Source organism: Anastrepha ludens, chromosome 2, assembly GCF_028408465.1.
Source record: "Anastrepha ludens isolate Willacy chromosome 2, idAnaLude1.1, whole genome shotgun sequence".
Classification (NCBI taxonomy): Eukaryota; Metazoa; Arthropoda; class Insecta; order Diptera; family Tephritidae; genus Anastrepha; species Anastrepha ludens.
The window spans coordinates 116,433,335-116,446,788 of NC_071498.1; the positions used below are offsets into that span (position 1 = coordinate 116,433,335).

At 39.0% G+C, this 13,454-nt stretch overlaps 1 protein-coding gene across 1 annotated transcript in view; it reads left to right on the forward strand.

Annotated features, from left to right (window-relative positions):
• LOC128855146 (dynein beta chain, ciliary) overlaps positions 1–13,454 on the forward strand; it is a 50,996-nt gene that overhangs the window by 11,242 nt on the left and 26,300 nt on the right. The window contains exons 9-17 of the mRNA XM_054089832.1: positions 813–966; positions 1,045–1,475; positions 3,057–3,429; positions 7,220–7,494; positions 7,813–7,989; positions 8,053–8,262; positions 8,970–9,134; positions 9,203–11,302; positions 11,374–11,706. Of these exons, the coding sequence (XP_053945807.1) occupies positions 813–966; positions 1,045–1,475; positions 3,057–3,429; positions 7,220–7,494; positions 7,813–7,989; positions 8,053–8,262; positions 8,970–9,134; positions 9,203–11,302; positions 11,374–11,706 (4,218 nt within the window). The remainder of the gene's footprint in view (positions 1–812; positions 967–1,044; positions 1,476–3,056; positions 3,430–7,219; positions 7,495–7,812; positions 7,990–8,052; positions 8,263–8,969; positions 9,135–9,202; positions 11,303–11,373; positions 11,707–13,454) is intronic.

Sequence of the window (13,454 nt, forward strand, 5' to 3'; positions counted from 1 at the left end):
TCTGAAACACACTGATGAGCTACAATAATTTCGTTGACGGTGAGCTTTACTATTTCACGCAATACGCTCGATAGAACCCTACATGCAATATTAAATTGTCGCATAATACAGAATCACCCTTTTCGTTAACTTAAATGAGTAAAGGCGTTCATCCATATGACTAAATACTGCAAATCAGCAGGTGCATTCACTTTATCAAGTCTACGCCGCCTGAATAGCTCAGCTGGTAGCCATCGTAATATCGCTACTTGCACTTCGGTAAGGTCCACGATTATGGATACGGGTTTCTCATTTTCTCCGCAGTTGTTTCCGCGGTTACTATTCAGTAGTGCGTAGAAGTTGTCCCTCCATATCCTAAGAGTATTCGGGATATCGGTTATCCGTTCGTCGTCTTCGTTCTGACAGGAATTCGCCCCGGTCTTGAAACCTGTACACAAATCCGTAATTTATTTTATTGAAAATACGTTCAATAAACTCTTTTGCTTGTCCCTATTTTTGTTATATAAAAATAGTCGATAACACAGAGTTGCACAGCAGAAGTTACATAATTTAGGGTTTATTAATCCCGGATTATCGAGGTTGAACATTGTTTTTTTGGTTTTGACTAATCCTCTTTTTTAATTACGAATTAGAGATAATGAAATGAAAATGGAGATAATCTCTAGTATGCGAACATTTACTTCTCTTTACATGCTCAAGTGGCTCTTTCTAGAATTGCCCCTATTACCTAACCTATGCGTGGGGTTTAAAAAGTTCTATTGCAGCCGAACGGAATTTGCTCGAACATACCATATAATCGCATATTATCACAGCAAGCGCGCCTCAAACTGCGGCGCATAGCTGACTGGTACAATGACGTGATCGCGCGGTCGCAGCCGAGTGAACTGAAGCTAATACGAGCAGAGTTGAGTGGAATTGAGCTTTTTATGGAGCCATTAATTAATGATATAGCCTGGATGTCGATTGGTGAGTACGGCGTATTTCCATTGTTAAAACGTCACATATACAAATGTGCTCCACTCATTTCCCTCCATTCACTTTCAGACCAAAAATTCATCACCAAAGTATTTTCAAAAATAAGTCATTTGCAAAAGCGTATTGAGAAATGTCAAGCAAATTTGGAAGCCATTAAAAAGAGCATAAACGAATGGGGAAAGGTACCGCTGTTCCAACGTAAAGATCTCAATCCGAAAGCGTTCCTGGAGGTCGAACCACGTGCGGTCATTATTGAAAAACGGTTTAGACAGGCATCGGCCACTAAAGAACTCATTGACAAATTAATGTTCGAAAATGCTAAGCTATTTTTTGACATACCACATCGCTATGAAATTGATGAGGAGAGTGTCGAAGCTGTTGAAGAGGAGGAGGAGAATATGGCGACTAATAGGCGGGGTACAGCAACGACTACCCATACATCTATAATTCCGCAGAACATAAATGAGATTGCAGAAGAATCATCATCATTGGAGGAAGAGGTACACACCCACACTTACATACCTAGAATACACTTTGTATAGATGCTTTCCATTTCAATTCAACCGGGCTATTCGGGTCATGTTCTTCGATTTCGATGTAACTTAAATATGTTGCTCTCTGGTCAAAATAATGAGACACGTATTTTTCTGTTCGCCCGAAAAAATTTTTTTTCAAGAGTTATCGGCAATTTTGTTTTTCGCCTCAAACTCGATTTTTTTTAATTATATAAGAAAAACTTTTTTTTTAAATGCCCATAACTTAGTCAAATATGAACCGATTTTAATAATTCTGGGTTCAAAATTATTGTAATTACTTACACAAGCGACTGCATGTAGAAACAATTGCAGAAAAGTAGTTGAAAATTTTTTATTTAGCAAAAAAGAAAAAAATTGAAATTTTTTCAAAATTCAATATTTCGAAAAGTGTATTTTTTTTTTATAACTTTTTCCAAATCAAAAAAACATCACAAACTTTAATTGAGCTGCATGCCTAGTAGCTAAAATGAGTTGTTTTTGAGTAATGAATTTTTGAGTAAACACCCTGTTTCGCACTTTTTGTTTTTTGCAAAATAACAAATTTTCAACTACTTTTTTGTAACTATTTCTACATGAAATTACAATCATTTTGAACCCAGAATTATTAAAATCGGTTCATATTTGACTAAGTTATGGGCATTTAAAAAAAAAAGTTTTTCTTTTATAATTAAAAAAAATCGAGTTTGAGGCGAAAAACAAAATTGCCGATAACTCTTGAAAAAAATTTTTTTCGGGCGAACAAAAAAATACGTGTCTCATTATTTTGACCAGAGAGTAACATATTTGAGTTACATTGAAAGCGAAGAACGTGACCCGAATAGTCCTTTTGAATTGAAATGGAAGGAATCTATATAAGACAATTTTTTTTAATTGCTCATAACTTAGTCAAAAATAAGCCGATTTAAATGATTCTGGGTTCAAAATAATCGTAATTACTTACACGAGCGACTTCATTTAGAAATAGTTGCAAAAAAGTAGTAGAAAATTTGTTATTTTGCCAAAAACAAAAAGTGCGAAACAGGGTGTTTACTTAAAAATTCATTACTCAAAAACAACTCATTTTAGCTACTAGGCATGCAGCTCAATTAAAGTTTGAGATGTTTTTTTGATTTGGAAAAAGTTATAAAAAAAAAAAAAATACACTTTTTGAAATATTGAATTTTGAAAAAATTTCAATTTTTTTTCTTTTTTGCTAAATAAAAAATTGTCTACTACTTTTCTGCAATTGTTTCTACATGCAGTCGCTTGTGTAAGTAATTACAATCATTTTGAACCCAGAATTATTAAAATCGGTTCATATTTGACTAAGTTATGGGCATTTAAAAAAAAATTTTTCTTATATAATTAAAAAAAAATCGAGTTTGAGGCGAAAAACAAAATTGCCGGTAACTCTTGAAAAAAATTTTTTTCGAGAGCAACATATTTAAGTTACATCGAAATCGAAGAACATGACCCGAATAGCTCGGTTGAATTGAAATGGAAAGCATCTATAACATTTTTGTGAGTGATTTGTATTTAAATCTAATATTTCACGTAATTTTCCAGTTGATAACGCCTCAGCATCGTTACGACTTGCTGCAGACACTCAGTGAGGAAGAGCGTGAACAATTTCGTGAGTATGAAAAGTATGTTGATGAACAAATAGCTTTGCAGCTATTGGACGCTGTCATTACAAGCGTTACATATCTACGCATGGAAATTGAAAATCGTTATGAAAATGATGCGCCAATTTTTGAAATACTAATGGAACTGCAAGAGCCGCTTGTCGTGTACTTCCGAAATTTGGATCACAATTCAAAGAACGGCTTCACAATGCATATTGAATCTTTGATGGATGATATGTACGATATGATGAGGATGTTGCCGCGTGTGGCACAGGATCCCGTACCGCCAGATGTGGAACCTGCTAATTTCATAGGTAGGTATTATAGATTAATTCGGAGTTAAATTTGATTAAATGAAAAATGTCTTTATTGTTATTCACGATTTCACACTTTCCCATTGCTTGCCTATAATTCTCAGCGTGCCTATAATTTGTTTGATATATTATAAAAAAAAGTTGTTATAAATCTTCAAGACATTCCATGGTTATAGAAAAAACTAAATATTGCTGCGTATTGATAAGCAGCTCGAATGACCATTTCACCTCTCCCTTTGCACTTGCAAAGAACGCACTGAAGAAAGTCGCACTCAAACTGATATACCCTATGATTAAAAAGTACCGGAAATGTTTAATTTAAACGAACCGCGCACGTGGGAACCGGTCCATATTTTTTTCTTATATTAGTAGGACTGTAAGACACACATTTTCCCCTTTTTAGGGTCATCGGATCATTAATGTCTGCCTGGCCGACCGGAAATGTGGGCAAACAATTCTTGGATTTTGCATGATAATAACGCGCCATCGCACCGAGCCCAAATTATGCTGAATTATTTGACCAAACACGGAGTAAATACTATCGTGCAAGCACCGTATTTACCTGATATGGCCCCGTGCGACTTCTTTGTGTTTCCCAAGTTGAAGTTACTACTTCGTGGAAGAAGATTTCAGTCGATAGAGGAGATCAAAGAGAATGGGACGAAGGAGCTGAAGGTCATCCCTTCGTCGGCCTACCAGGGGTGCATGGAGGACTGGGTTAAACGTTGGTACATGTGTGTTGCTTCAGACGGGTCAAATTTTGAAGGAGATAAAATAAATTGGCCTGAAATTTAACTCTGTTTTCTTTTATTTAAACACTCCCGGTCATAGGGTACCTAGCAAAGTAAGTCCAGCGGTGTCGACTAATTGATGCGTTAAGTGCGAGTGATAATATGAAGACTAAATGTTCTTGATTGTGAAATATACCCATAAACACCAATGGCTAAGACGAAATTAGTTAGGACTTCCAGTAGAAATCTAATATTACTAAGATGAACTGTTCCAAATTTTGTAAGCTAATATTCAGCTATTCATAGTCAGAAGAGGACAGAGAGTACTCCCTTAAGTTTCGGCCTTATAAGTGACAGTACTCTAAGTCTTAAATAGCTTTACATTCACTTCAAAAGTCCTTATAAATGTAGCAATGCACTCAACAAACTAGCGACTCTCAGGTTTCCCTGATTTGGGTTCCAGGACATGAGGGACACGAAGGAATTGTATGCCAAAAAAGGGGCGGAAAGGCCATTTATTAGGCCAACACCATTTTTCGGCTTTAACAAAACCCAGAGGATACTTGGGCTAATCCTGGAAGTTGTTAACTGCTTAAGATATATGTAGAAGAATCGTCCTGGCCACTCTGAAGTGAATGACGATCAGTAACTTTCCCCACTTGCGTGGACTTCTACATATGGAACCATCCTCCACAGAAGAGTCTATGTAACACTTAATCACCAACTATCAGGCATTAAGCCACAGGAGACACATAATGCTGGGTTCGTATCTACTAGAGGACGAAGACCTACAATTGCTCCCTCCTAAGGGGCTGGTTCGACTTCTCGGTAAACCAAATAATTATAATTAAGTACTTAGGGGCGCACAATAGATCAATCAGGTCGCAGTGGATAAAAGCCTTAGCCTAACCAAATACCAATAAGTGGCCACCCCATAAGACATACAACTTTTGTAAGAACACTTCAAATGTTATAACCGGCTTATCCTCAATTAAGTCTTATGTAGAATGAGTTTGGCTGCTGTTAAGCAGTTGTTTCGTTGTTCAAGGAACTTCTCCAAAAATTAAACTTTGGAATATGTCTTTTTTTATCATGAAGACAAATAGTTAAAGGTGTTGTAAAATGTCTCATTTTCACCCTGTGTCAGCCATCTTGAGCTACTTAATAAATCCGTGATGTCCTCTTGGAAAAACTACTTTTTATTTTAGAACAAATTCCAATGAAAAAGACTTAAAAGCATAAGAATGAAAACTTTTGCTAAAAAAGTTAGCAGACTATACTCTTTTTATTGTGCCACGAAATGTGGGCAAAAGATAGTGATAAGTTTGTCCATGTCTCAAAAAACAAAATGAAAAGAGAAGATGGGATAAGAACGAGCGGCACTTCTTGGAAACCAGGCGAAAAAGAATGCGTGCATCACTTTTCGGCACAGATTTCAAGATCGGACCAGATCGGACGAAGGCGAAGTGGTCTAGTGATGCTCTTCAAATGCCTACCCCAATTTTGCATTGCTGGAATGAGCGCGAGATGGAACATCCTGCGGAATGACGTTTCTACGTTTTTTATTTAAGAAGTTTAGTTTTATTTAAACGTATTTGGATTTAGATTATATATAATATTTACCTGGAAAAAGAATTAGGCCCATCTTAAGGAACGAGACTCGTGAAACTGGATTAATTCAGATCCAACGTCAGTGAAATACTTTCTGAGGGCAGATCAAAAAGTTGGGAGACCCAACCAAAACAATTCATTGGGCTTGGGACGGTGTGCCACAGGCAATATCCAAAATTCATACATGGATTGACATACATTGGTCTTCAGAGAATGAAAAAAATATCTTTTTTGTGGGAAACTTATAGTTTGTGAGTATAGGTTGTCATAGCTTTTGTGAAACGTACCGAACGTTGCAGAAATTGTTAAAATAGGTGCTAACCACAAATCCACGAGAATGTTTAAGTTAAAAATATAAATAATAATACTATTCATAAAATAGATGGCATAAAATTATTGCTTTATTATGATTTACATCAACCTTCTTCCCTTTTCAGAAAGGGAATAAACTTATGCCACCAAATCACATCAAAGGATTAAGTAGCAGCCAAAGTCAGTTGTTAACCTTTATATATATGTATATAATTGGCGCGTACACTCTTTTTGGTTGTTTGGCCGAACTCCTCCTCCTATTTTTGATGTGCGTTTTGATGTTGTTCCACAAATGGAGGGACCTACAGTTTTAAGCCGACTTCGAACGGCAGATATTTTTTTTATGAGGAGCTTTTTCATGGCAGAGGTTTGCCATTGCCTACCAAGGGGCGACCGCTATTAGAAAAAAACGTTTTCTTTATTTTAGTCTTTCACGGAGATACGAACCTATCTTCTCTCTCTGAATTCCGAATGGTAGTCACGCACCAACGCATTCGGCTACGGCGGCCCTTTTTAGGGTTAGTACTAACTGAAAGAGAGGTGAATGCAATAAAACAGGTATCGCGACTTTTCAGCCCATGCGTATCTAGTCGATATTTCTGGTGTGAACTCAAATTCTCCAAGCCTGGGATGTGCCCAGTTTGGAATCTTCCTTGTAAAGAGTACTAAGTCTGAGCTATACTTTTATAAACAATTATGACATTCAAAATAAAACATTAAAATACTCAAAATTGGTCGAAATGTTGATGTGCTATCATTTTGTCGCGGACAGATGACAGTATGCGGTTCTGTTACACAACCTTGGCATGTAAAATAAAATATCGACTATAATTTGTTTAACACATCCTCATTATTACAAAAACTGGCCGTCAGTTTCCGACTAACTCATGACACCGCCTCTCTTATGGCTCGTTTAAACCATTGACCGATATTGCTCTACTCGCTCCTCCTTCTCCTGGCCGATTCCGGTGATTTGCTTATTTGATACTTTTCTTTAATAACTGGAATTTTCTTAAAAAGCAGGAACTTTCATGCAGAGTAAGAATAACTACAGCTTCTAGGGGTACAGATTCCATTAAAATATATCAAGCCCCGCAAACATCTCAGTAAACACTTTTTTCCATATTAACCCTTAGACGAATTAACTGATAAACCCGACCTTCAAAAGCAACGCCATGATATATCGGTTAAGGTAATATTCGCACTACAACAGATAAAATCCTACTCAAAGGCTTTTATGGACTACTCACATTTGTGGCTCTCTAACAAACAACAATATCTTGCCGATGTTAAGAAATATGGAAGACCGTTGACGGTCGCCGAGCGCGATGCCGAACTTGAGGGTGAAGGCGAATCAGGCATAAAGCCATTGAAGGAAGACTATCCACCTTTAAGTGTCTACAAAGAACAGGTATGATTAATCAAATTTATCCAAAAAGAATGATTACTATATTTCAATTCCTACACTATCCGACTTTTTGACTAGAAAATTCAGAATCATTTAATTCAACTGCACTTGAAAAAGCGTAAGTTTTATGCTCAGCTCGAGCATAAATTCGTTTTCAAATAAGCATTACTTTTTACTTGCGAATTTTATTTATAATATGATGCCGCTTTAGGTCGTGAGCTAATTGGAAAGAAATAAACAAGCGAGGGCAAACAACTTATTCACCGCTTTTCAGCTCCTGAGCTAATTTTTTCATATAACTTGCAATATTTTATATTTCAGTTGGACAAATTTATTGCAATGCAAGATGTAATCTCACAATGGGAAACCTACCATGACATTCATATCTGGTTGCGCCTAAATATGAAAGGTTTTAAAAACGCTGTGCTCAATCTAGTAGGCAAGTGGATAAGTCTCTTTAAGCAGGATCTCATCGATAGAGTAAAGAACTCATTACAGGTGATGTGGATTAAAATAAATGCAATAGTATTTTTTTAATATATTTCTCTTCATAACAAACAGGAACTGGAGGATTTCGTTGCAGAAGCAAATGAGGCACTTAAAATCGAACTCAACAAAGACGACTTTGAAGGTCTACTAAAAATTCTCTCTGTGCTCAGCACAATCAATGAGAAGCAATTCACCTACGATTACATGTTTGATCCACTGCGTGAGGTTGTGGATTTGCTGAAGCAGTACAATTACGACTTTAAGGATAGCGTATTGGCGCAGGTAAAATGTTCTGGGGAGAAGCCAAATCGTCGGATTTAACACCTAATTTTGGACTTCCAAACGCTTTGTTATACAGCGCTACTGGGTCTCTTTCTACTGCATGTTCTACAGGTTGTCGCCGCTCCTGGCTCATCGCCAGGATCGGTCAGGCCAGGGCTCGGTCTGAAATTATTATTATTTTTTAATAGTCTCACGTCACGGTCTACAATACGTGTTTTTGGTTGTTCCGCAAATTATTGCTACTTTCATGCACCCACAATATATCAAATGCCAGGCAGTTGCTTGTGTTAGATTACTCTCTCCGTGAACTAAACTACAATACATACTCAACTAGACCACGAAGGAAGTTATTCACCTTACAGCACAAAAACTCCGGATGAAGCTAATGCACAAAGCTTCACAAAAACTCCACCCCTTCAAAACTTCTACACTCAAAATCTTTTGCATAACCTTCAACCAGCTTACAAAATCTAACAATATGTAAAATGTCCAAAGTTCTTTAGGCAATCATAAACTTGAGTTCAAGCAGAAACAGTCAGCATCGTCCCCAACTTTCGGGCCCTAAATAGCACGCTGGATAACGGAGCAGCCCCTAATGCAAATGAAGATCTCTTGTCATCAGCTCCTTACACCCGACAGCAGTTTATAGACTAATCGATATACACGGGCACAATAAAAACTAATTTCCCCTTTCTAATATTTTTTAGTTAAACGAATTACCCGATAAATGGATGAAAGTGAAAAAGAATGCTGCCGTCGTTAAACAAACAATTGCGCCCATACAGTCCTACCAAGTGGATCTGATTGAAAAACGAATCATACTTTGTGACACTATGGCTAGTCAATACCGTAAACGCTTCCTGCGCAAAAGGGTACACACCAATTTCTCATTCTAACGGCATATAACTTATTGACATCACGTTTTTATTTTTCCCATCAGTTCTTTTACGTTCCTTGCGATAATCCGTATGAGTTGATCGACGAAGCTGATTTGGAGATTAGCGCTTTGGAGGAACGTCTGAAATCGCTCACGGAATCTGCTGTGCTTTTCGAACTGCAAGGTCCAGAACCAAGCAAAATTGAGCTCTGCCGACATGAACTACAGCTACAAAAGGTAATGTGGGACTTTGCAATAACGATTCAAACCACAATCGATGAATGGAAGAAGACTCCTTGGAAGAAAATCGACATTGAATCAATGGATCAAGAATGCAAGAAATTTGGCAAGGAGTTGGGTGGTTTGGGCAAAGATATGCGTTCATGGGAACCCTATATATATACTGAGAATCAAATAAAGAATTTAATGACTTCGCTACGTGCTGTAACTGAACTGCAAAACCCAGCGATTCGTGATCGTCACTGGGTTGAGTTGATGACAACGACAGGTGTCAAGTTCAGCATGGATGATTCAACTACGCTGAAAAACCTGATTGATTTGAACCTGCACGAATATGAGGAGGAAGTAAAAGGTATTGTGGACAAATCTGTCAAGGAACAGGCCATGGAAAAGATGCTGAAAGATCTTACTAACACGTGGGCTAGCATGGAGTTTCAGAATGAAGCACACGAACGCACTGGCCTCAAGCTACTCAAAGCTTCAGAAGAGATGATCGAAACTTTAGAGGACAACCAAGTACAATTGCAAAATATGGCTTCATCTAAATATGTTGGCTACTTTCAGCATGAAGTCACTGCTTGGCAACATAAATTATCCAATGCTGATCAAATAATCGGTTCATGGTTCGAGGTGCAACGCAAATGGCAATATCTCGAAAGTATTTTCATCGGTTCGGAAGATATTAGATCGCAACTGCCAGAAGACTCCAAACGGTTCGATTACATTGACCGTGAATTCAAGGCATTGTTAAATCAAATGAATCTCGATCGCAATGTGGTGCGCTCAACTAACAGACCTAACAGTAAACTCTACGAGACACTCGAATCACTGCTCAAACAACTCACGTTATGCGAAAAAGCGCTTAACGACTATCTGGAGACGAAGCGACTTGCATATCCACGCTTCTACTTTGTTTCGTCCGCCGACTTACTGGACATTCTATCCAACGGCAATAATCCCAAAATGGTTTGTCGCCATTTAACCAAACTCTACGACTCCATGGGTCTTTTAAATCTAATCGCAGGCACAAAGTTGGCCACTGGTATGATTGCTAAGGAACATGAAGAGCTTGTGCCTTTCTTAGAGAACTGCGACTGCAGCGGCAAAGTCGAAGGTTGGCTTAATCGTGTTACGGACAAAATGCGTGAAACACTGCGTGATCACTTTCGGCGCGCAGTTATCGCTTACGAAGACAAGCCGCGACATATATGGATTTTCGAATGGCCCGCTCAACCGGCTCTGGTGACCACACAAATCTGGTGGACAACCGAAACAAATGACGCCTTCACGAAAGTACAGCAGCGCTACGAGAACGCTATCAAGGACTACAATAAGAAGCAGGTGGCACAACTTAACAATTTAATTAATATTTTGTTGACCGATCTAACGCCATCTGATCGTCAAAAAATCATGACCGTCTGCACCATAGACGTTCACAGTCGTGATGTTGTGGCGAAAATTATTGCGGCTAAAGTCGAGTTGGCAACAGCCTTTCAATGGCAGAGCCAGCTACGTCATCGTTGGGACTTGAAGTACGACGACTGCTTTGCGAATATCTGCGATGCACAATTTAAATACGACTATGAATATCTGGGCAATACGCCACGCTTGGTGATCACGCCGTTGACCGATCGCTGCTACATAACTCTAACGCAGTCGCTGCATTTGGTGATGGGAGGCGCACCTGCGGGACCGGCTGGAACGGGCAAGACGGAAACCACCAAAGATCTTGGACGTGCGCTAGGCATGATGGTGTACGTATTCAATTGCTCCGAACAAATGGATTACAAATCTTGCGGCAATATACATAAGGGTTTGGCACAAACGGGCGCTTGGGGCTGTTTCGATGAATTCAATCGTATTTCTGTGGAAGTGCTCTCTGTGGTCGCTGTACAAGTGAAGTGCATACAGGACGCCATTAAGGTGAGTACCTAATAGGTGCAAACTCTGCGTGGCTGCGTAAGACTAACTCGTTTTTTCCTTTCCAATTCAAGGCTAAGAAGGTTGTGTTTAACTTTCTGGGCGAAATTATATCGCTACGTCCCACAGTCGGCATGTTTATCACTATGAATCCAGGTTATGCAGGGCGCGCCGAATTGCCCGAAAACTTGAAAGCGCTTTATCGTCCCTGCGCCATGGTGGTGCCGGACTTTGCGCTCATCAGCGAAATTATGATGGTGGCGGAAGGCTTCCAAGAAGCACGTCCGTTGGCGCAAAAATTCATTACACTCTATACACTATGCAAAGAACTGTTGTCAAAGCAGGATCACTACGACTGGGGTTTGCGTGCCATCAAGTCGGTGTTGGTTGTTGCCGGTTCACTGCGTGTAAGTGTGGATATTTCATTTTAATTACCACTAGCACACTAACAACTGCACAAATGACAGCGTATCCTTAGGGCCACAAATTTGTCAAACTTATCCAGAAGCTTAATCGCCTTTGGCACACAGCGCATGAAGCACGGGCATCCGTTGTACATTGCCTCGCAAAAGGATATTTAGGCTACTAAATTTTAGAACTTTCTGTCACATTTTGCAACACGCAGCACACATGCATTGCACCGAATTGTATTGCTTTCGTAGCACCAAAATTTTGAAACTGTCATTTGCCGCTCTGGTACATTTAAGACGATTTTCCGTTGTCATATCATGTTTTAGTTTATGGAGTTTGGAATTGTTATCTATAGTACACTTTCGTGTGTCCTTGATTGTTAGCGTCAGCACCTTTATGTCGGTTGCCACTTTATCGCCAAGTCCGCCAATTGAGTCCAACAATTCTCAGTGCCATCTAATGTTATTAACAGTTGCCAAAGTTTCAGATGCACGCTGCGCTGATGTTGCGTAGCGCAAATATCTGTATGTATGCATGTCGAAGTGCAGCATTTTAATTAAAAGTTTCGAGTGCACGGTAATGGGAAATTCACATGCGCTAAATTAGACCATCGCTGCACTGACGACATTCGACTCAGACTAAGTGTCATTAAGAGAGAGAGCGCTAATTTAGTTTCCCATAATATATGGGCGCTGAAGAAAATAAGGCAATGAATTTCTGGGGAGGTGCGAGTAATAGTAAGCAACTCTTGATTGTGGGAAACCAACACAAACACTAACTGGGCATGTTGGCAAATTTTACGGCACATTTTATGACTGAGCAATAGTTGGAGAAATAGTGTCCCTGCCTATGTAGTGAGAGGTGAATCAAAGAAAAAATCTTTTTCAATAGGAGTAAAAGTTCTTAATTGCGGAAAGAGGAACCACTTGCTTATTTGACTGTTTTTCTTATTTTTATTCATGTTTTTTTTAATTATTTTGTCAAGTGAACAACTAATACTTATTGCCTATTTTAGAAAGGTTTCTCTGAAACTTCTTCCTCTTCTTGATCGGCGCGATAACCGCTTACGCGAGTTTGGCCGAGTTTAACTAAGCGCGCCAGTCGTTTCTTTCTCGTCAGTTGGGCACACCGAGTGAAGCCAAGTCCTTCTCCACCTAATCTTTCGAACGCAGAGGAGGCCTTCCTCTTCCTCTGTTATCACCAGCTGGTACCCCATCAAATACCTTTTGATCGGTAGCGTTTGCATCCATTTGGAGCCAACAAAGCTGTTGCAATTTTTTGCAGATCGCGTTAGCGACTTTCCATGTCTCTGAGCCATACAGAAAAACTGATTTGATTCTTGCGTTGAATATCCTTAGTTACCTTTTTCGGAATATAAAATTGGAGTCACCGATTTTTTTGAGCTTGAAGAGGGCTGCGCGAGCTTTTTTAATGCGTGAGTCCACGTCCGTATCTGCTTCGTCATCCTGTGCTACCACACTTACAATAATATCGGCTCCATTACGTAATAGCCTTCCTAAACGAAATTGGCAGCGAATCTCGAGAGAAATCGAACTAAAGATCCTGTAACGATTCCATATTAAGTGATTTGGAAATGGAGATTATTGTGGAGATTGTCGTAAATTTTTCTCAAAATTTATTTGTTTGTAGGCCTGAGAATAATAAAAGCAATGTGAATGAAACAAGGTGTGTTAAGTACTGGATTTATTAAGGGGTTAGGGGTAGTCAGAGGCCCGAAAAAATG